Here is a 23,554-nt window from a genome sequence, read left to right as displayed (position 1 = left end):
ACACAGGACGCCTCACCCTGCTATTATTATACTCTAATAAATATGTGGATCTACGATTGTTTTTCCAGTCATCTTGATTGTGTTAACCCCTTGCTCCCCCTGTTTTCCGTTTCTCCTATTGTACTAAGGGTCTTGGATGGTCCCTATTTGGGGTTGAAGCAGAAGGGACTCCCAGGTCATCTTTCATTGCATAGAGAGACCTTATTTTGTTGGTAACAATATTTATTTCATTTCATTTCCATTTTTGATTTAGAGCTTAAGGTAAGCGCCTGGTTTTCTGTTCTATATAAAAACACATAACTATATGAAATAACGATTTCAAAGATAATAAGGGTTCTATAATTGGTTCTATGTTGATTTAAAACACAAATAATGTATGGCATAATTTACAATCAGAACATACACTCCCAGTCAATTTTATTTCTCTTGAGTAGGAAACATTCACAGTTAATTCTTTCCTCTGTGTTCAATTGGCAGGAAGCCCAGGACAACTCACAAAAACACATGACTCCTCCTTTAGTAAAATCGCCATTGGATTTTTTTTGTTCTTTGTAAACAATTTTACAACTTGCACTGAGCAGTTTGACAGAGGAGATTTCAAGTTAAAAACCATTCTGCAAAACTCAGGAGGAACTGCAAAACAAGGTATTTTAAGATTGGCAGCATACTGTAAGTAAGCGAATATTGAACAGGGGAAACGCAAAAGGCGATAATGTGATAGAAATATAGATTTTAGGAAAAGAATGGTGTATTACTTCTTTTCTGAAGGGCTGAAAGAGAAGCTTAGCGGTAATGTCACTGTCTTTGAAGCAGGGGATCCTGGTTTGAACCCAGTCCCTGCTTTTTCTGATCTTAGGTAAGTCACTGTTACCCTGTGCCTCAGGCACCCTAATTACATTGTATGCTCCACAGCAGGGGTGTGCAAAGTGGGGGGTGTGCCTCCCGTGGGGGAACAGAGAATTTCCAGGGGGGGCGTGGTGGCTACAGAGATCCCGCGTTCTCCCCAAGGCATTTAAATGAAATGCAGGGGGGTTCAGCCCGAAGCCTCTGCTGCTCCTACCTGGTCTTTGGCGACATATCACCATGATATCCGGCATCAAATGACGCCGTGGGGGTCACGTGACGGCGCGTTGCCATGACAACGTGATGTCACATGACCCCCACGGCGTCATTTGACGCAGGAAAAAAGGAGGTTTGGGGAGTGAGGTAAGCAGGCAGGGGGGGGCGCAGGTTAAAACTTTGCGCACCCCTGATAAACAGTGCAGGGACTGTTTATGTATTGTTCCTGCAAAATGCTATATCCACCTCTGCATACACTGCTAGCACCATATAAGAATGATAAATCGTTATTATTTTCTGCATCCCTTCCATTTCCATCTATAGGAATGTAAGTTGCCCCTCCTTACATCTCAGCCCTAATTTCTCGTTATGCACCATCCAGACTCTTGCGTTCTGCTCAAGGATGTCTTCTTTCTACCCCCTTTGTATCTAAAGCCCTCTCCCGCCTTAAACCTTTCTCACTGACTGCCCCACACCTCTGGAATGCCCTTCCCCTCAGTACCCGACTAGCACCCTCTCTATCCACCTTTAAGACCCACCTTAAGACACACTTGCTTAAAGAAGCATATGAGTAGCACTGTGGATATTCTGAACACATGATACATAAAGCTTGGCCCCCTGCAGAAGCACTTACCAGAACTCCCTCCTACTGTCTCTGTACGTTCTCCCTACCAATGAGACTGTAAGCTCCTCGGGGCAGGGACTCCTCTTCCTTAATGATACTTTTATGTCTGAAGCACTTATTCCCATGGCCTGTTATTTATATTATCTGTTATTTATTTGATTACCACATGTATTACTACTGTGAAGCGCTATGTACATTAATGGCGCTATATAAATAAAGACATACAATACAATACAAGTGGTACGCACATCAGTGCCTGTGCATTTATTTCTTTTTGATTTACTTAGTGCTGTTTAAGTGCTATAAAATTGATGTACAAATACTGTACAACCCCCACCCCCCCACAAAGACAAATGTGCCAGTAAATAATGGTCCATCTGTATTGACAGAGGTTTTACAAAACTCTCGTTTCTACATGACGTTTAGCATGTCTTTAGCATACTTTTGTCTAACAGTCTGTCTTAGTAAATTGTGCATGGAATTACATTTAATTAAATTCTGTAGCTGCTGAAAAGAAACGTATCTATTTTCTATCTAAGCTCAGATAAATTCTGCACAGAACAAGCAGCATAGTATTTTAGGAATGGATGAGTAGTATGTCAAGTTACATAGCACAGATTTCCTTATGGAACTCCATGTATATATCTATACACATCACAGTGCTGGAGAGGTTCAGCGTTATTTAAATGAATGGGACTAATCTTCTCCAGCACAGGGTAAAGGCTTCATAGCATGTTGAATAAGGGCTATTGCTTAGTGTGTGGGGCGTGGTATGTGTGTTAAATATTACATATTACCCCAGTTTAAGTCCAAAGTTGTTTTTTTGTTGAAAAGTTAGCATACAGTATGTCTGAATGAACGTCAGATATGAAAATATCTTTGTGCTGAAAGAAAAAATATGCTCATTCTCATCTGAAATTCATTAAAAACATTACAAATCATCTGTCCAATATTAGTATAATCGAGCAACCAAAAATGAAATCTAATTGGTCACTATCACGTGTACAGATGCAGCGGCCGTTATCCGATCCTTTACTGAATTGGTTTTCGAGATTTCCCCGAATTTCTCTCAAAATTTGCCTCGGCAGACGAATGGCCCATCGGATTAACACAGCAGGGCTCCCGGCTATGTTAATCCTACCAGGGTTTACCGGTCTGTGAGAGACGTGCAGTAAGTGATAGGCTGAATCAGTCACTCTAACCGCATGCCTCGAACAGGCGATCGTAGGGGTATTATTTAAAATCTAACACTACAGTATTCTAGCAGAGGGTCTCCGGAGCTGAACCGCATTGATTTCTGGTCTGAGACCGCCTGCTTCCCAAGATACAGGCCCCGTTATGGGGTGCCGGTATCCCCACCATGTAAAAATCCCGAATCACGTGACCGTGGAATTTTCACATTGAGGAGATACCGGCAACCTATAACTGGGCCTGTATCTCGGGAAGTAGGGATCCCTAAGACTGAAATCAACTTTGTTCAGCTCAGAGCCTTGCTCCCGCACACTGGTATCAACCACCCCCCCCAAATAAATATTAACTTAGCGGATAGCTGCTAAGGTAATGAAGCTGCTTACATTTTATTTTTATTCATAGTGTGAATGAGCAGGGGGCTCCTGAGCTGAACAAAGTTGGGTTCAGCCTCGGGACCCCCTACTTCCCGAGATACAGGTCCCGGTATGAGGTGAGGGAAGAATAAGTGCGCAACCCAAAAAACAACTTAAAAGTGTTGAAAGACTAATATCTAATTAAAACAACAATTAATGTGAACCCCTATATATCGTATCGTACTATGCACACGATATTGGGCACAACCCTACTGTGGAAGTGAAAAAAGTATAAAACCATACAAAACCGTGGGTAAATGGCGTATGCTGCTATAGTTAGAGAGTGGCTCGGCACTCCCACAAACTAGAGATAAAAGACAAGAAAAAAAGCGCATAACGCAAATAGTGAAGTATATCAAAAAACGTATTTAGTATAAAAAAGGGGTAAGTATTCTGCGTACATCAATATAAAAGAACATAAGCATTTTGTGTATATAACACGAGTTTACCACACAGCTGACATCAGGGTGGGCAATAGAAGAGGATCTCTCAGGTAGGTGGCCTTCAGCAGTCTCCAGACATCATCTGGGTCTCTCACACTGACTGCAACTCGTGACCATCATCCGGATCGTCTCAGGTTAACGGGTAACAGGCACTCAGTTGTCGTCTCAGGAACACTCGTGGCACTTGTAGAAAAAGTCCTCGATCAGCAAAACACACTCTGTGTGTAGTTGAGGAAAAAGTTTGCTGATCGAGGACTTTTTCTACAAGTGCCACGAGTGTTCCTGAGACGACAACGGAGTGCCTGTTACCCGTGAACCTGAGACGATCCGGATGATTGTCACGAGTTGCAGTCAGTGTGAGAGACCCAGATGACGTCTGGAGACTGCTGAAGGCCACCTACCTGAGAGATCCTCTTCTATTGCCCACCCTGATGTCAGCTGTGTGGTAAACTCGTGTTATATACACAAAATGCTTATGTTCTTTTATATTGATGTACGCAGAATACTTACCCCTTTTTTTATACTAAATACGTTTTTTGATATACTTCACTATTTGCGTTTTGCGCTTTTTTTCTTGTCTTTTATCCCCGGTATGAGGTGCTGCTGGGGCCAGCACTGCTGGATTAAACCAGTATGTCGTATCAGTTTGGATATGAGACCTCACCCAGTCTGTTAGCTTTTTGCTCGTCAACTTTTTTTTACATGGCAGCTGTCTGCTTATTCTCAGATACCTAGTGTTGCGTCTTTCCCTGTTTTCTTTCATATGCCTTCTAGTTCCATAGATCTAGAGGTATCTTCTTGTTTTTGTCTTGTTATTTCCTTTGCACTAATTGCCCCCTGATTTTAGTTTTTTCCCCTAGCTACCATAGCTTTTTGGTGTAGCTCTGCACATTATGCAGACTCCCTTTTGATTTCCCACTCTTATTTACTTTAGTGTAACATTAAACCCTTTTAGTTTTTACTTATTTTGGTCTCCTGTCTTTTGTGCGTTTCCGTATTACCTCTGAGGGTTCTATACATCCTGATAAAATTACAACTATCTTGTGATGTGGAGATAAGTTGTAATCATCTCAATTGTTCAATTACAGTATGTCTATTACCATTTTAGTATGTCCCATCTTACGTGCTCCTTACAATAAACTATTGCAAGTAGAATTTCACACATACATATAAACAAGGATACAAAACTTTTATACTGTTCTTCATTTGTGCTTCTGAGCAATGTTTCTCTGCAGTTAGCATCTGATACCATACAAAACTAGTTATTGTTACAGAAGACTGTTTAATGTATAAAGTAAAGATACCAAACCTCTGGAAGACTCGAACAAGACCGGTTTATGTGAAACATAGTAATGACGTGGAATTAGAGTGTGAGTGCTCAAACTAGTGGGAAGAGAGAACTGGAGTCCAATAGTGCGGTATTTATTGTACCAATATGTCAAACAATAAAATACTTATACTAACATGAGGGACAAAAGCATACAGGCACGAAGTGATGCTAGCATTCCAAAGTCACAGGCAGAATGGTGACATCACATGCAGAATAAGATAGAACATATAGTAGTGAACTGCACTAAAAATGTGACTGGTGATGCTTCATTTACAACACAATATAGTACTGGATGGTGATTTGTCAGTTTTATTTTGCTGTCTAGAGTTATTCAGACGCTGCTTGATTCTGCAAAGCATGATAATAGAATTAGTAGGTATGACAGGATGAAGTCAGGTACTGGTAATTATGCCTGGGAAACATACAACATATATCTGAGTCCTTCATCCAGCACTCAGAAGGTTAACCCAGTAAGAATAGTTGGGCAATCAGGAAGTAAGCAGAGACAGTTGACAATAAAGCTTGATAAGGAGGCTAATGCTTGTAGAAGGTGGCTGACTCAGACTACAGAGCTGTCCTGTGCAAGCACTTATCCAGATGGATTTCATACCCTCTCTCTACGGGACAGAGCATCTCATACAAAGACACAGTAAGAACTTTGATATTGTACCATGACTATTGTGGGGTATGTTTAGGGGTTGGGAACTGGCCCGATAGATAGGGCTTGGTGTTTAGCAAGTTCTCCCTATGAGGAGTAGGTGTTCTTTTCATACGTTTTGTTTTGCCTTAAAGGGACAGTGTGCCCAAATATTTAGTTGTGCTTTGAAGAAATAAAACCACTCAACATTTGCTTTAACCTGAAACTGCACGTGTGGACTATTGTCTGACCTCGCCTACAGGCCAACCTGCCACAGCAGGTCATCCTGCCACTGTCATTCCAAAAGTTGTGTGGTCACAGTGCTGGAATTAATTTCAGGGTGTGACTTTCCAGTATTGGCTGGATTGTAATTATCAGCCTGTATCTGGTTTAGCAAGTCCTGGCTGTGCCCTTATACAAGAACCTTTGCAAACTGAACTGTTCTGGGGAAGCAAGGTATTTGACAACTTTAATACAAAGTTCAGTATATTTTTAGGTAGATTGGTAGGCTGGATTTAATATACAAATATTTCTGCAGCTTTGCACAAACCTTTTGCTGCTCCTCCAGTGATAAAATATCTCTTAAAAAAATTATAGAAATGCTGTGCGAAGAGTGATTTATCTTATTCTCCTTTCTAGCATTGTGAATGTGTTACTCTATTCGATCATGTAGGCTCTTAATTTGGGGGGAAAGGGGAGGTACAGTAGAAGGTTGGGATGTGTCTCTAGAAAATGACGTTTCTAAAGCTCTATGTATAAAAGCCTGTTCCCAGCTCCAGGAGGCAATCTGGTCCTAAATCTTGAATGGTATAGACCGAGCTGTGAGACAGCATGTTACACTAATTATGTATATTGTTCAGTTGTTTGCATGTGTAACACATGTCCCCTCCCCTTCCCCCTCTGGGAGATTACACTGCTACTACATGGTGTGGTGCAGACCTGCTGGCTTACAGTTGACCCGAGTCTCCCGCATGGTGGTAGGGGATGTCAGGACAGGCTTCTGGGGCATAACTGATTTGTACTCACGGTGCCGGCGCCCCCATCTCTTACAGACCCTAAGGATAAGTTGAAATCCCTGCAGGAGAGTTTCTCAGCCTTCCCTCTCATAGATTTCAGTCTCAGACAGGAAGGTATATTGAACAACTGGAACACTTTATTAGCACACTTCAATGATACAGCAACAGCACTCAGCTTAGGGCCTTCTCTCTCAGGATGTCCCTGGACCTTGCACTCCCAGCCAAGGGCACCAGGAGAAGTCCTAGCTATTCCCTTACTTTCTGGTGGAGTAAGGGGAATAGTCTCCCTCCACTCCCCTAAGGGAGAGCCACAAACTGACAGAGCCCTGCACAGCTTGGTATGGGTAGACCTGCCTCTCTCATGGTAGAGGCAAACTGAGTTAAATCAGGAAGTGCAGCTCATTAAGTACAGGCAAAGCAGGAACCACCCCCGTGCCCCTGATTGGACACAAGGCCTGGTTGCACTGCCTTCTCTGTGAATCACTGAGGCTGCCTAGAAGTGGGGAAAATCCATGATTACTCCTGGAAAGCCTGCTTTTACTAGGGCTTACTGCCAGGAGGAGAGCAGTCTAGTAGTCCAAACCAGCCAGGGCTACACTCTCCCTCTGGTTGAATCCAATGGTCCCCACTTGGACCTAACTTGCAGGGCCATCCTGTAGGCAAGTAACCTGCAACAATACATCAGACATTAACATGATACACAGTTAATACCTTCATAGTACCTGCATATTATTTACCCACCCACCTTGGATGGTGACAATTAATAGAACTGGGATGTCTCCAACGTGGAGAATCCCTGCACTCAATAATAATGTCTGGGGTCTGGTTTCCTCACCGTACGACCCATGTGGTCAACTACCTTAACAAAATAGGATTTAGTAGGGCCATTTTCTGGACGGTATTCCACTTTGTTCATAAATATGTTCCTACCTACACTCCAGACCCTCATGAGGTAACATATCCTCTCTTCTGTGTGGAAGGCAGAACTACTGTTCTTAGACCACAGAAATCTATCACCGCGTCTCTTAGCCATGTGTCTCATTGCTCCTCAATCTCGAGCATAATTGGTTCTGCACACAAGGATAGTCATAGCCATGAGATTGCATACGACAGAAAAACACAAAAAACAGCGCACAACGCTCATAGTGTAGTAAATTAAAATGTAATGAAGAAACTTGTTAGTTTTGAAATGCGTTGGATAGTACTGAGACCGAAGTGATCCGATTATCCCCACATCCAAACTATACTGCTTGTTTAATTTGTGATCGGTGAGAGGTTCGGGGGTGTGGTGCACTGCGGCGCGGCTGAGTGACATCACTGACGGGTAGACGGAGAAGTGGCTGGACACGGATATGCAGTGAACCACCGCCATCAAACCATCACCACAAACTGAGTACTCGCCACTAACAAGTAGTGGAACTACAGTCTTGGGACAATCTTACCTGTACCACACTTCACCTGTATAACAGGACTGGTGATTAAGCCACAAACTTACCAGAAGGACTAATACAAGGTACCAGTGTGATGACCTGGATCTGGAAGCAAGAACTTGTGGAATACCAGATGACACCTTGCTAGAGAGTCCTGATGCTGCGGGTTGGCGCTTGGGTAACAATATCCCTTGACATGCTGTTTTAATTCTTTTCTGATGTACGCAGAATACTCACCAAATATTGTGTCATTCATCACATTTTAATTTACTACACCATGAGCGTTGTGCGCTTTTTTGTGTGTTTTTTTCTGTCATAGTTTAGGGGGTGTTTGAGCCACATCTGCTTCCACGGCTGCAGACGCTCTCTTGAATACACTCAGGATCACGTATTATATATATATATATATTATACGTTTATTCCTTTTCAATTTCACACCTCACTTGGGTTGTTTTGTGGTTAAAAATAGAGTTTTTATACCATATATATATACCATAATACTGAGTTGCACCTTAACCCTGGCTGTGCTCAAAGCTGTGACCATGCAGCAAGCTTAAGCCTATAGGGAACCATGTTAAAAATGGTTAAAAATGTTTTTTGAGGCAAAAAGTGACACTGTGTGCTCATTTGCATGTCATTTCCCAGAATCCCTTGCTGGGTGATAATGGGGAAAGGCGGGGTTGCCGACCTGCCTAAGACATGCAGATGAGCATACAGTTGTATTTGCATATATATATATATATATATATATATATATATATATATATATATATATGAGAGATGAGTGAAGGTGGGAATGGTGCAGAGCATGAAAGGACATCTGGGGGACCAGCATTCACATTGGAGAGATAACTACGTTGGTCAGTAATGTTTTTAAATATTGGTGCGTAATTTCTATGTGACAGCTTTATTTTGAAGTGTCTAAGTAGAAATTGCCCTCTCTCTTTCATAGTGATAAGCTTCTGTGTTGAACAAATTTGCTTAAAATGTTCATCTTCTCCAAACAAGACACTGGTCGGGCTGTAGTGAATACCTTGTACATAGTACCATAGTTTCTCAGCTGGAAGGGTTAATTTTGTGCCCTGATATGTTGTCCCAGCATTTGTCTCATTTGAATTCAAATAAATGATTTAAGGAACATGAAGAGTGTGGCTATTTCTCCTTCTTCCTTTTCGTTGTGACATTGTGTCGGTTGGGGAATCACGTCACAGAGAAGCCATGGACCACAGCAAACTGCATTGAAAATCAACTCTGAACAAGAGTGCAGGACAAGTATTTTTCTTTAAGATGTTTATAACTACTATTATCAATGCAGCTTTCTTGACCATTTTCCCTATGGACAATCTGACCACATTGATGTTGGGTAGCAAGAGGGAGGTCATTCATACCCAACTTACATATATTAGTAAATAAGCACAAGTGTACAGCATACACAAAGGTGGCTAACTCCAATCTTCAAGACCACCAACAGGACGGGTTTTCAGGAAATCCCTGTTTCAGCACAGGTGACTCAGTCAGAATGACTGACCTGTTGGTTTCCCTTGAGGACTGGAGTTGGCCACCCCTGGCATACAATGTATATATTTGGGTTGTTAAAATACACCTTTGCTAATGTTTGAGGGACTTGAAATGTTATTTTGATGTGGCACATGGGAATGTAGGATAAGTAAAAAGAATATTCAATCTGTTATTCGAGTCCAATATAAAACAAATGTATAATAATACAATAATGCAGTGACCCGGCGCTAGAAGTGACAACAATACCTCAGTCCAATGATATGTCCATACAGATTGGGAAAGTTCTCTTAATGTTCCAATTGGAAACGAAGTGATGGTTCAGTTGCTAATTCTTCCTGTAGTGTAATAGACAAAGGGAGAGAAACCATTGTGCAGCCACAAGTACCAACAGGCTACTCCAAAAAGGGCTTAAAAGTATTAAACTTACATAAGTATTATGTCTATGTTCATTTGAGAGAATCTGTGCTTTAGCCACCTTCCTCTCCTGGACCTCACGAATCCCTGTGTTGTCAGTCATACGTCAGTTCACTCTCCTGTTAGCTCACAGCCTGATCACTCAAAGGTGATCTCCGTGGGTTCCCGGAAAGTAAATGACATAGGAGATGATAGTGGAGATTGCTAAAAACTTTAATGACGTTAAAAACAGTAAAAAACAGCCGAAGGCTTACTCACATAAACCGTGCTGTTACAGAACAGCTGACAACGTGCCGTCCGCAGCTTGTTAAGGTGAGGGGTGGTGGATACTGGCTGATCGCGCTCTCACTGCTCTCAGCTCCAGAGACTATAGCTTGTCTTCGCGCAACACACTGACGTCATGCGACGGCGCCCCCTCCAATCTCCTTGCTACCGGACACCTCAGTAGTTGGTTAGGGTAAGGGGTGGTATAACTGGGCTGATCGCGCTCTCACTGCTCTCAGTTCCAGAGAACTTTGCCTGTCTCCACGCAACACACTGACGTCACACGATGGCGCCCCCTCCACTCTCCTTGCTACCGGACACTTCAGTCTCAACTCCTCCCTCTCCAAACGCGTTTCGTGACTCAAAGTAGTCACTTCATCAGTGGTGAGGGGGAGTTCCTAACTACTGGTGTATTTATACCATTGAGGGCGACATACGCCCCCCCTGGAACCAATTGGCAATTAATACAATAAAAAATGAAATGCACCCATATTATGCAACATGATTATTGCCACTAGGGAGACAAGCCCTGGGATTAAGTGGCAGTATATCAGGCATAAACAGGTGATGATGTTGCATTCCAACTAATATAAAATATAAACAATTGGATCATTGATACACAAATTCTTAACTGATTGTATGTTAATACATGTTGATAAATATATAAATGAACACAGACAAGTAAATCTGGCAAGGGCCGAGATCGCTCAATCTGCCAAAAAAGAGGCCAGATCAAAATCTATATTTAGGCCATGGGGTGACAGGGTCCTCAAAGTATAGATCCAAAAGGTCTCCCTTTTGGACAAATAATTGAGTCTGTCACCCCCTCTCCAGTTGGCTTTTGGGCACTCTATGCCCCTACAAATAAGTCCCTCTGGGTTCTGATTGTGTCTCCAACCACTTCAAAATTAAACACAATGTGTCTCCAAACCTCTTTTTATATTGTATACATGTTCTGCCTGCCTACATTGTAGCACTCTCCCAGTCCTCCCCATGTATTGTAGTCCGCAGGGGCATTCCAATAAATATACACAATATCTACTTTTGCAGTTAATAAATGTGTCTATACTATAGCTGTTACCTGTCACAACTGATTGGAATTTACTGCTCTTAATACTATAGGAACATCCTATACATTTGGAAAAAGTGTCCAGTCCGCGCTCTTGCTCTTTAAGAAATTAGAATGGTAGTTCCTCTCTGATCTTTTGCAGCTCTTGATGTTGAAGGTGTCTTCCCCCACCTCCAATGTGGATCTCTGCAGAGAACTCCAACAGCGATACCCAGTTCCAAGAAAAAAGAAAAACACAAAAGCGCACCAAGATTGAGATATACAGTGTATTATAAACAATAACATTAGTAATATACACTTACATGGATTAAAACTTTAATGATCCTGATCACGATCGTGACTTCTATGGTGAGGCAACAATTGGGATAGAAGGGGGTGAATTCCGTCTCTGCAAACAAGCCCCGCGCGCTGGGACTGTGTTTTTGGCTATGCTGCGTCTTCAGCTCCACACGGTTGTCAGCGTGATGGCCTGCGTGACGCGCATGCGCGGCGGATGAAGCCCCCAGTAGTAGTCCCGAAGATGCCTGCCCGTTTTCAGTTTTGGATCGTGATTATAGAAATAAGCACTTGTGTGAAGACTGGCTGTATAGAGTAACAAGCCAGCAACACGTGTCAAACGTGCGGGTGCGCGGATTCCAGCGGAGGCTGCTACACGCCGGTGTGGATCTATGTTCCGGGACGATTTCCAAACAAGGACTGATGTCTGCCCCGTCTTGAGAGAGAGTGAGACGGCTTCCGCAACCACCAGCTTGGCGTAGATGACTGCTGATCCCCTGCACCCTATAACCGAGTGAGGAGTGCTGCTTGCAGCTGTCTGCTGGTGTGGTATACCCAATTACCAACTGCACATTTTTATTATATTGATGTACGCAGAACTTAATTCTTTTTTGAGTAAAATTGACTTTTAACTATACTTCACTATGTGTGTTGTGCGCCTTGTTTTCCTGTCTTTTCCATAGCTCCTGGGGTGTCGAGACACCCCCAAGAAGGGCTGCAGATGCATCACTAGTGATCTTTCCACATCCAAGGTTGATTAATTTGTTCATTTCACTGTGCACTGTACACTGTTTAAATGCTTCACTAATTATTAGCTGCGCACTAATCACTTATTCGTCTATTGATACCACCCCTTACCCTAACCAACTACTGAGGTGTCCGGTAGCAAGGAGATTGGAGGGGGCGCCGTCGCATGACGTCAGTGTGTTGCGCGAAGACAGGCGGTAGTCTCTGGAGCTGAGAGCAGTGAGAGCGCGATCAGCCAGTATCCACCACCCCTCACCTTAACAAGCTGCGGACGGCACGTTGTCAGCTGTTCTGTAACAGCACGGTTTATGTGAGTAAGCCTTTGGCTGTTTTTAATGTCATTAAAGTTTTTAGCAATCTCCACTATCATCTCCTATGTCATTTACTTTCCGGGAACCCACAGAGATCCCCTTTGAGTGATCAGGCTGTGAGCTAACAGGAGAGCGAACTGACGTATGACTGACAACACGGGGATTCGTGAGGTCCAGGAGAGGAAGGTGGCTAAAGCACAGATTCTCTCAAATGAACATAGACATAATACTTATGTAAGTTTAATACTTTTAAGCCCTTTTTGGAGTCGCCTGTTGGTACTTGTGGCTGCACAATGGTTTCTCTCCCTTTGTCTATTACACTACAGGAAGAATTAGCAACTGAACCATCACTTCGTTTCCAATTGGAACATTAAGAGAACTTTCCCAATCTGTATGGACATATCATTGGACTGGGGTACTGTTGTCACTTCTAGAGCGGGGTCACTGCATTATTGTATTATTGTCTGTTAAATGAATTTGTGAGTTATTTGTTAGGCAGGGACCAGACGGCAGCTTATATATAATCACAAGTAGATTTATTATCACTTATATTGTAATCACAAAATTAATGGTCACAGCGCTGAGCTTTAGGGTATAAATTCACTATTCATAAAACAAATGTAAAATTGTATTTATTTATAAAAATGTTTTATCAGTTGGTATAGAGTTTTAGCAGATTCAAGTGCAACTGCTGTATAATCATACATACAAAATCAAACAGTGGACTAATGAACACCCTTACAATATATTCATAGCATTCAAATATTTTACTGTCTCTATTTTGCATAGAAAGTGAACTTGTAGATTCAGAGTTACCCATTGTAACTAACACTTCACAGTAACCCATGCCTAGGCCAAGTTGTCTTACTATAATAATTGAATGTACCCTGTGATATCAATGCTACTGCTTCTCTCAATTTTCTTTAGGGACATTTTGCTTATGTAGTATATTTTGTAACCCAGCCAAAAAATAGTTCACAGCCCAAGGAAAAAAAAAAATCTCCTGAGTAATTCAATGGTCAACCTTCACACTTACACTGCTTTATTAATACTTACAGAACTGTTTGATCACAAACAATATGCAAGACAGAATATATATACTGTATATATATATATATATATATATATATATATATATATATATATATATATATATATATAAAAACACCATCCCTCCCAAAACTATACAGTATGTCAAAAAGGGAGGACAAATCAGATGTGTGAGTTAAACATAGAAAAGAGAATTGCTGTCAGATTAACTTCTTCCCTGTTCTTTCTTGGATTAGGTGGAAAACCATGTCTTCAGCACCATCAGATCCAGGTAGTTTTGTGATTATTACTCAAGTGCGCCCACAAACCAAACCAGGAGACGCAACTGTGGAAGGTCAAAATGAGAATGTACAAGCCACTATGCCTAAATCACTCACAAGATTTTACAGAGGAGAACCTGAGGCTCTTGGAGTAAGTACTTTTTATTTGAAATCGAAATAAGAATGGGAAATTCTGTGGTTCTGCTGGAGCACTCGTGGCGACGCCTTATATTTTTGCAGTTGACTTTATAAAAAAATAGGTTTGCTCCAGGGAGGCCCTGTTTCCCAAGATACTTTCCTCCGGGCCTGAGGGGTTAAGTAAGGACCTAGGGGGTAAAGGTGGGGTGGGGGTTGGATGCCTGTCCAGAGCCAGAGGCTCAGTTACGGCCCAGTGGGGTGTTGAATATGGGGGGGCCTGATGCCTCAGGTATAACACGTGGGGGGGGCCGCAGCCTGTACCCGCGGTTGCCGGTATCAGGGCCGGGGGGGAGTTGGATAATCCACATTGTTAGGGCCTGGGCGGGAGGCTTTGGAGGGGGGAGGGAAGGTACGTGAGGGCCTGCCGCCTGCTGTACGGGGTGGCAGCGGAGGAAGAACCAGGAAGGTAGGGCCGGGGGCGGATGCCTCAGGAATTGCACGTGGGGGGCCCCCGTAGCCTGTACCTGTGGTTGCCGATAGTAGGGCTCAAAGGGGGGGTTCACATCTCCCACTTGTACCTTACATCCCTCACTTGTACCTCACATCCCCCCTTCTACCTCACCCCCCACCCACACTTGTACCTCACATCCCTCTTGTACCTCGGTCCTTACCACCTCCTCCGCTGAACATCGCGCGTGCCTTCTGTGCAGTGTCTACAAGCCGCCGAACTTCGGGCGCAGACCTGCACGGGAGGCCGCTACAACAGTGGAGAGTAGCACCTGCTGCAACGGGAGAGGAATTCTGGGGCCCGGTAACCGGACACAGAGTGGCACAATGGCTCTCCCCCCTTGTTGGCTGCACTCACGGCCGCCGACAGTGTCACATGACCAGCAGCAGGGCCCGGGCCCCCTGACTCACTGGGCCCAGGACACCAACCCCGGCAGACCCCCCCATGTTGGTGGCCCTGAGTGTAGTACCACTTTCCTCTGACTCCACCAGGGATCCCCTCCGTCAATATTCTGTCTCATGTTCCGCTTCTCTGTAGCTGGGTTTACTCGCTGATCAGCTCTCCTGTCTTCATCTGGGACACACAGAGGTTCCTCTGTGCAGGAGGCTCTGGACACAGCCTCACTTCCTCAGCTCAATGCAGATCTGAGCTGTCATGGCAGCCCCTTGCATCGAAGGCTCACTCCCCCTCACTGTCCCTCCTCCTTCACCAGCTTTCTTACTGCTTAGCATAGTCATATGTCCTTGGAGAGGAACCTGCTATGGGGCTGTGTTCTGTTGTTGCTGGGCAGACATAGGGGTTACATCCTCCCCCCTGCTAAAACGTTGATGTCCTCATCAACGAGGATAACACTGCCGTAGTACATTTATCTAATCTAACAATTACCTCCTCTCTAGGCACATAACATCATGGGTACAGGAGAACCAATACTCAAACAGGTCTGGCAAATTGCATGTTTGTTACAGCAGAGTTCTACAATTCCCATTGTCTCCTATTTCTAGTGTTACGGTGCGACCCATCTAGCAGTACTAACCTTGGGGATTTCTGTCGAGACTTCTGGAGAATCATAGGTCAGTCCCATGAGTGGTCTAGCTTCCCTTTTGGGACGTGACACTAATACTGGGGGTACGACTTCTATCTCCCCTGCCACTTCAAATAACCCATATGGTACTGGTGACTCATGTATTGTGGGTCCTACACTTGAGGGAGGCTCACAGCTATCTATAACTGATTCCCCTTCAGCCTCATTGTCTTGTTCAATGGGACCCATGTTGGTGAATTCCTCTGCTTCAGGATGCAACTCAATAATAAGATATCGTTCTCTGTCCTGGGACCCTACTGGCCGCATTGGGGAAACCTGTTGAGGGAGAGGTTTTTATTCCCTATCCCGGATATTAGATAGATGCCCTAGCATTTTCTATCCTGGATATCCCTCATCACTGAACTGCCTACAATGGCTTATTTGGATTAGTAAAAGAACCCTGTCCTCTGTTCAATCGATCACTTCTCCCGGGTTGATTTTGCTTCTCCTGGAATATTTTCTTTCACAGGGCACCATACTAACTGACCTATTGGCAAAAGGTGGTTCCTATGTAGGTTCTTTGTGGGCCTACATCCCTTTTCAGGCCTTAAATCGATAGTCTGGAAGTCCGTGTATTTTCTCTACTACCACAGAAGGCTCTAGTTTCCAGCATTTCACTATTTTGCGTCTACCTGGTACCCCCAGATTCCGGGTAAGGACGCTGTCTTGTACTTGAAGAGCACTCTTTTGTCATAACGGCTTTTGTTTCCACGATTATTATGCCGCAGTAGAGGCGAACCTGTATGCTTGTAACTGTTCCCTGAGTTTCTGTACATATTACATGTATGTGGTCTGTGTCGTGCTATCTACTGCCACTTCAAAACACAGGCCATTGGGTAATCGGGCTTCCCGTCCAAACATTAAGTAATAGGGTGAATACCCGGTGGAGTCATTCTTGGTGCAGTTATACGTATGGACTAGGTGGTGCACATGGTCATGGTGGACACCAACTTATCAACACTTTTTTTTATATTTTTGGGATTCTCGATTGAACACAAGGAGCAAAATAAATTGTGATTTATTTCCTTACTAGACAAATACACAACAACGTCAGAATAAACTTAATACACTTAATACAACACTTACTGGGATGGGGAAACTAAATAAATTGTCCTTTGCAAGAAAGCGCAAGAAATGCAGTCTCTGTTAAAAGTCCCGTGGTTAGATCGCAAGTTGACGATTGTAACAGGGGACTTATCCCTGTTCAGTAATGTGCCTTTAATCTAGCAGTGTGGTAGTTAATTACTAAACACCACCTGCCTGATTAGATTGTTTACAAAAACCTGTTTGTTCAGACAGGAAGTGACTCTCCTTAGCTCTGACTGAGAGCTGACCTTTGGAGAGACAGAGCAGAGGTTCTTGAGTCCCAGGAGAGACTGACCAAAAGAAACCCAGATCTCTGGAGCTGACCAGTCTTGAGCTCTGCCCAGCAGAGCTGATTTCAAGACAAAGGGAAAACTACTACACCTGAAGCTGAACCAGGAAGTGAGAAGAGTTTCCCTCCGAGAAACAGATAAGACTTTTATTCTTAAGAGACTGCTTATATCTGCTTATTTCATGCTATATGTTTTGGGCTGCGAGAAATGCTTGACTAAGGGAGATGTGAATTATTGCATAGTGTTTCACTAGAAATACTCCCAAGTGAATAGAAGCTTTGTTCCCCCCCTGTGTTTGGATGGATTTACTGATGAAAAGGAAAAGGCACAATAAAGCCTTATTATAATTTCACATTATAAACGTCTCCAAATTGTGTACCTCTGTGAACGTCCGTCTACAACGATCTAATAACTTTCCCAAATCAAAGAATTTAGTAAAGTTCATAGGCATTCATTTGGAAGTCCCCAGGGCTAACGAATTCCGAAGTTTGTGGTAAATTCTTGGTTTCGATGGTATTAACCCCTTGCGTACTGGAACCGCTACCGCTGTGCTTGAACGAAGTCCTGCGTAAAGTGTAGTCACATCATGAATCATATCTGGATCACACTGGGGATAGTCCGGCGGGCACAGTTATAGGGTGATCTAATCCATCCTTAACATGTATACCCAATCCCCTCTGTCTGAATATGTAACCCACCAATCTCCGTTTTGCCCGCAGTTGGCAAAACCAGGCAAAAAGGCTTTCCGGTGTGCAAAGCGCATGTGTCAGCTTGACATCCAGGCAACTTGGCATACCTGGAATACACCTCTTTTGTTGGCGCCCCTTAGTCTGGGGTTTGGTCCCAAGGTGTCATTGGCCCGGGATCTGGCACTCATCAGGATTCCGGCCATGTTGACACTTTGGTGCTCTGAGGTTTTTCATCCCTGTCACTTCGCTAGACTGAGGGTCTCCGGCTTAGCGGGACCTCTTTGAAGTGCAGGATGGAAAATACCCTCAGCTCATTCACCCCTAGCAAATTTACATGCCAAAGAATTTTTTCCCGGGCTCACAGAAAAAACTGTTCCTGCCTGTACATTTTAAATTCACAGTATTACACACTTTATTTAAACTTCATGTTCTAGATGTACCACAACTGTAATATATATATGTATGTTTGTGTTTTACTTATTTATACTTGCACACTAAAAATCAGGGTGCTAGGTGCCTCCGTTCGCGAGTTCTGAGTTAGCCCCCTTAATTGAAAGGCTTGCTTGTGGGGAGTCAAGTTCACCTACTTCTCACGTCAATTGACACACTTCCCACGGCATTAGACTTTCTGCCTTTCAAGTTACGGGGCTAACGAGGTACGGATACATTTTATCGGTAAACCACTTCAAATCTAACCGCAAGCCAATTATTCAATTGACTTGTGGTTACGAGGTCGAATAGATGGAAGCATGGGTATCCATTTCTAACAGACCTCTAAACCCCAGCCACGCTTCTTCAATCAGCGCTGGCTTTGGCGCTCACAACTCCATCTTGTGTCTCAAAAGAATATAACATGTATTGCATTCACTTCTTTTGCAGTAGGCAGAGAATAGCCTGCAAATGGGTTTAAGAAGGCTGGAACAGGGCAAATACAGCAGTTATAAGGAAAAGGGGGTTATATTAGCGCAAACCGTAATTTGATGTACACGTAAATGTTGAGTCCCACACACAGTGAAGTCCTGCTGCCAGAGATCTTAGAGGTGATTCAGCATCCTCTACACAATATCAGGTATGAAAAAAAAGGGAGATTCTCCGTCGCGTGGTTTCACTCATGATTCCAGGACACCTGCAATAAGAAAAGAGAACAAAACCACAATGAGGAGGGGTCAGAATAAAACAAAATACAACAACTTGGTTAGTTCATTTAGGAAAATGCACTCACATCAAAAGGTTGCTCCTTAGGAGAGATGGGAAAAAGTTCCTGATGGTGCCAGTAACGTTGTGTTCTGCATTCAGCCCTGGAACTGGCCGTACTGGAACGTAAAGCAGGTGGCCCTTCATGTCAGTCTCTAGTAGGTTCCTGGGTCTCCTGTGTCCAGGAATATAGGTTTTTGGGTGTCTTGATCTCAGCAGAGCCTTTCTGCTCAAGACCTCTTTCTTCTTGTCAGCACCCTTGTATACTGAGGAAAACACAGCAGTGCAGTGCAAATACTTTTAACCTCTTCATTCCCAATGCGAGTGGGCTTAATCAGCAGGGTATAATACCTTTATTTAGGCCTGATTAACCCTCTCCTTGCCACACACATGCTGACTCCATCATTCCTTCCCTTGATTATTTAGGATGCCCATCATATTCAGAAGGGTCCCATTGAATCTCTTGAGTGACGGATCCCCCTGTGGGTGGAAAGGTGTGGTTCTGGACTTCTTTATCCTACAGATGTGCAGTAATTCCTTGATGAGTCAGCTTTCGAAGTCCCGTCCTTGCTGGCAATCCATAATGGACAAAATATTTGTCCCAGAGCACTTTGGTGACTATAGTGGCTCTTTGGTCCTTTGTTGGGAATGCTTGTACATACTGGGTGAAATGATCAGTGACCACTAGAATATTACTGGTGTTCTTGCTATCTGTCTCTAGAGACAAGAAGTCCATGCAGACCAGGTCCTGTGGTCCACTGTTGGTGATATTGATTAATGGTACGACCCGGGTGGGCAATGTCTTTCTCAGCACACACATTCCACCGATCTTACAATATTCCTCATGCCATCTTGGGCCAATAGAATCGATCTTTCACTAATCCCATTGTTTTGTCGGTGCTCAAATGGTCATGATCATCATGCAGGGAACATAGCACCACTTGTCTATAACGTGGCGGTGAGGGCGTACCCAGGCCAATAAATAAAGGTATGTCCGGTTGGGTGCCCCTGAGTCAGATTGGGAATTGTAGAGTGTCAGCTCGGCAACCCAGCAAGGGTGGTAATACTGCAAATCTATTCAAAATGCCTGTGTCTCTCCCCCCAGGTATAAGGGGGCGAGAGTAATGCTATGTATCAGCTGTATAAGACATGTAACAGGGTTCCCCTGAGTCATAGTGGGTAAATGTAAAGTGTCAGCTCTGCAGCCACTAATGGCTGCAACCCTGTAATTGTGTTAGAACGGTCTGTGTGTGTCCCGCTAGGTATAAGGGGACAACATGTATAAGTCATGTAACAAAGTTCCCCTCAGTCATATGGGGTAAATGTAAAGTGTCAGCTCTGTAGCCCACTGCTGGCTGCAAGCCTGTAAATGTTTTAGAATTGTCTGTGGGTGTCCCGCTAAGCATAAGGGGACCACATCAATACCCGGAGTTACATTGTATATGTCTCCCCCAGTTATTTATCAGTTTTAAGTATTGTCAGTGTTTCATTGCCAACCGCAGAAAGGAAAAAAGTTTTAAAAGTCAGCAGCCTTTTGCGTAGCGCATAAGCAGTGAGGTAACTTTGGCTGGAAACATCCTAGAGCGCTGAGTTTTTGAGGTGAGTGCTGCTGGGGTAAAACCATTACAAAGGTTATCACACAATTTTTACAAAGCCTTATAAAAATTGATGAATTAACGTTACCCTAGTTGAACTATTTTAACATTATAGACATAAGGGGATTTTTCCTTCAGGCGTCCAGAACAGGAGGTAACACTTAAAGTGTAATTACTATGCATTAAAATGCATGGCAGGAAATCCAGTGAGTAAGCAATGCATAATTTAGACTCAGGCTTCTATGGCCCCCTTCTGATTCGGTTCCCCTCTGTCTGGAAACAGACCATAGCTCAAAAAAATTAGCCAAGTAAGGTATCCAGTGGGGAGGGGGAGAGGTAACCAGTTTGTCCCTGCCAGATGTCCAGGTGTCAGGGGGCATGTAAATATGTATGGTGTAAATACCTATATGAAAAAAGGAGACTTTTGGTATACATCCTTTGATCAAATAATGCCAAGCCTGCTAACCACGTCAAGGTAAGTCTCATTATAGCAGGTCCCTACGCTAAATGCATACTAGTGTTATGTGAAATAAGCCCAGAAGAGGCTAAAATATCAAAGCATATGCTTATATAACCTAGTGCAGTTAAAAACTGGTATATACCAGTACAGATACTCACATGTCTGCAAGTGAAGTGAAATAATGGGACCTTGCTGGGAGATTATATACCTGGAAGAGGAGTGGCTGGCCTGCCACAAACTGCTCAATAAGCAGTTGCAGGTGATTGGCTAAATATATTAAATTACACCATAGTAGTGTTGCCCTCTAGGAGCGTGCTGCTAAGGATTAAAATCGGCCCAACAAATAATGTAAAACAAATATAATCACTGCACTTCTCCACGTGAGGAGCATGCAGCTAGTGAAGGATTTGGCCATACAAATGTGCGAAACAAAAGTGAATCCCTGAGCTTCTCCCTTTGGGATAGCAATCAATGGGGAATATATATATATATATATATATATATATATATATATATATGTATGGTGTAAATACCTATATGAAAAAAGGAGACTTTTGGTATACAATCACCTGCAACTGCTTATTGAGCAGTTTGTGGCAGGCCAGCCCCTCCTCTTCCATGCAAAGACACTCCTTGTTTAAAGGTTTAGGCCGGGGATTTTAGCACAGAAGACGTTTTAGAAATGGGTCTTATCGCCTGGCAAACCTGTTTCCATCAATTACTTGTTCAGTATCTGTGATGTTCCTAGGGCCGGCGCAAGAGGTTCATGCGCCCTAGGCGAAACTTAAAATTTAAATTTTTTTTAAAAAAAAGATAAAAAATAATACAGTAGAGTCCTGGTTATCTGACCTAAATGGGACCAATGCCGTGTCAGATAACCAATAATGTAGGATAATATGGAAAGTATTATCAGACATTTGCGCACCCCCCACCCCCCTTCACTTACCAGGCGACACAGCGGGAGTGGAGCGGCACAGGAGTCAGGTAGCGGAGCGGCATAGGAGTCAGGTAGCGGAGCGGCATAGAGTCAGTTAGCGGAGCGGCAGTAAAAGACGATGTCAGCGGAGGGAAGACGTTGAGACAGCGGGCGACGGTGGCTTGGCTGGGGCAAGTGAAAACATTCTATCGGAGCAGGAGAGCAGGAGACGGCAGGGGAGGTACGCTCTGTAACACCGGAAGTTGACCGGTGTATGACTTCCGGCACCTGACTTCTGTTGCCGGTGCTACAGCGCGTACCTCCCCTGCCGTCTCCTGTGCTCCTGCTCCGATCGGATGTCTTCACCTGCCACAGCCAAACCACCTCCACCCGCTGTCTCAAAGACTTCCCTCCGCTGACATAGTCTTCTACTGCCGCTCCGCGCCCTAATAATATTATTATTAATATGCCCCTAGGACCTTTGAGCCCTAGGCGACTGCCTAGGTTCACCTAATAGTCGGGCTGGCCCTGCTCCGAGTTATAGCAGGACAAGATTTCCATCATTTTCAAAATACTACAATAGAATATTTCCTCAATATTTTAGGATATGGCTTTCACATGTGTGCTTTCATTTTGTCTTCTACAGGTGACTCAGATATTTTCAGGAATAGTTGAAATTGTTCTTGGCGTGGTTTTAACTGTAGCCTGCAGAGAGAGCTGCTATCAACTGCATGCCCTGACTGTCCCTGGCGTACCATTGTGGTCTGGAATAGCGGTAAGAAAATGTATCTATTCAAACTCATTCAGGGATCACACTAACTCACAGTTATGGGTCATTGACGCATTTAATTTTTGCATCAAGAGGAGGAGTTAAGGAGCAGATCAATGACATATGTTAGAATGCAATGCAGCCTTCTGGTTGCTGTATTGGTCCTGAAAAAAGGAAAAAAAAAATTATAGGTTGTAATGCCTTTTAATAGATCAACAAAAATGTGTCATTAATTTACATTCTAGTGTACATAATTTTTGTAACCAGAGACACAAGACAAACTTATTCACGCATATTTTGGAGAAATGTCAGCACTTGGTTACCTGTAGTATTATAAAGGGGAAGGTATTACAAGGAGGATTCACTGGGACATGATAGTACATGGATGGAAAGGATAAATATCAGTGCATGTAGGGCCAGGTTTCATAATGACATCCAAAGCTAAAACTATTTATTACAATGGTCCCAAAAATGTACAACTTTAACTCATTAAATTGTCTTCTTTAGGCAGTGAATCCAGAACTACAAAAAAAAGTGTTTTTTCAAGATAAATAATAAAGTGTAAATACTTCAATCGTGTCAGCAGCAGAGAAATACTGGGGAAGGGGCATTTTGGGGGATAATCAAAGTTGTTCCCCCAAAAAGTAATAATAAATCATTTATTACTTGAACCTGATGACCCTCAAAGCAGCACGTGAAGACATTTTTTCCTCCATAGTACAAACTTTTATTACATATATAATGAATGCTGAATTATATCATACCAGTCCTTTGC

At 43.4% G+C, this 23,554-nt stretch overlaps 1 protein-coding gene across 2 annotated transcripts in view; it reads left to right on the top strand.

Moving 5' to 3' along the window:
- Window positions 1-489: 489 nt before the first annotated feature.
- Window positions 490-23,554, top strand: part of LOC142497373 (membrane-spanning 4-domains subfamily A member 4A-like) — a 62,038-nt gene continuing 38,973 nt past the window's right edge. For both annotated transcript variants that reach the window (XM_075605076.1, XM_075605075.1), the window contains exons 1-3: window positions 490-645; window positions 14,030-14,204; window positions 22,657-22,785. In XM_075605076.1, the coding sequence (XP_075461191.1) occupies window positions 14,040-14,204; window positions 22,657-22,785 (294 nt within the window). In that variant the 5' untranslated portion in view covers window positions 490-645; window positions 14,030-14,039. The remainder of the gene's footprint in view (window positions 646-14,029; window positions 14,205-22,656; window positions 22,786-23,554) is intronic.

This window comes from Ascaphus truei, chromosome 6 (assembly GCF_040206685.1).
Source record: "Ascaphus truei isolate aAscTru1 chromosome 6, aAscTru1.hap1, whole genome shotgun sequence".
Taxonomy (NCBI): domain Eukaryota; kingdom Metazoa; phylum Chordata; class Amphibia; order Anura; family Ascaphidae; genus Ascaphus; species Ascaphus truei.
This window is presented reverse-complemented; position numbering and strand designations above follow the sequence as displayed.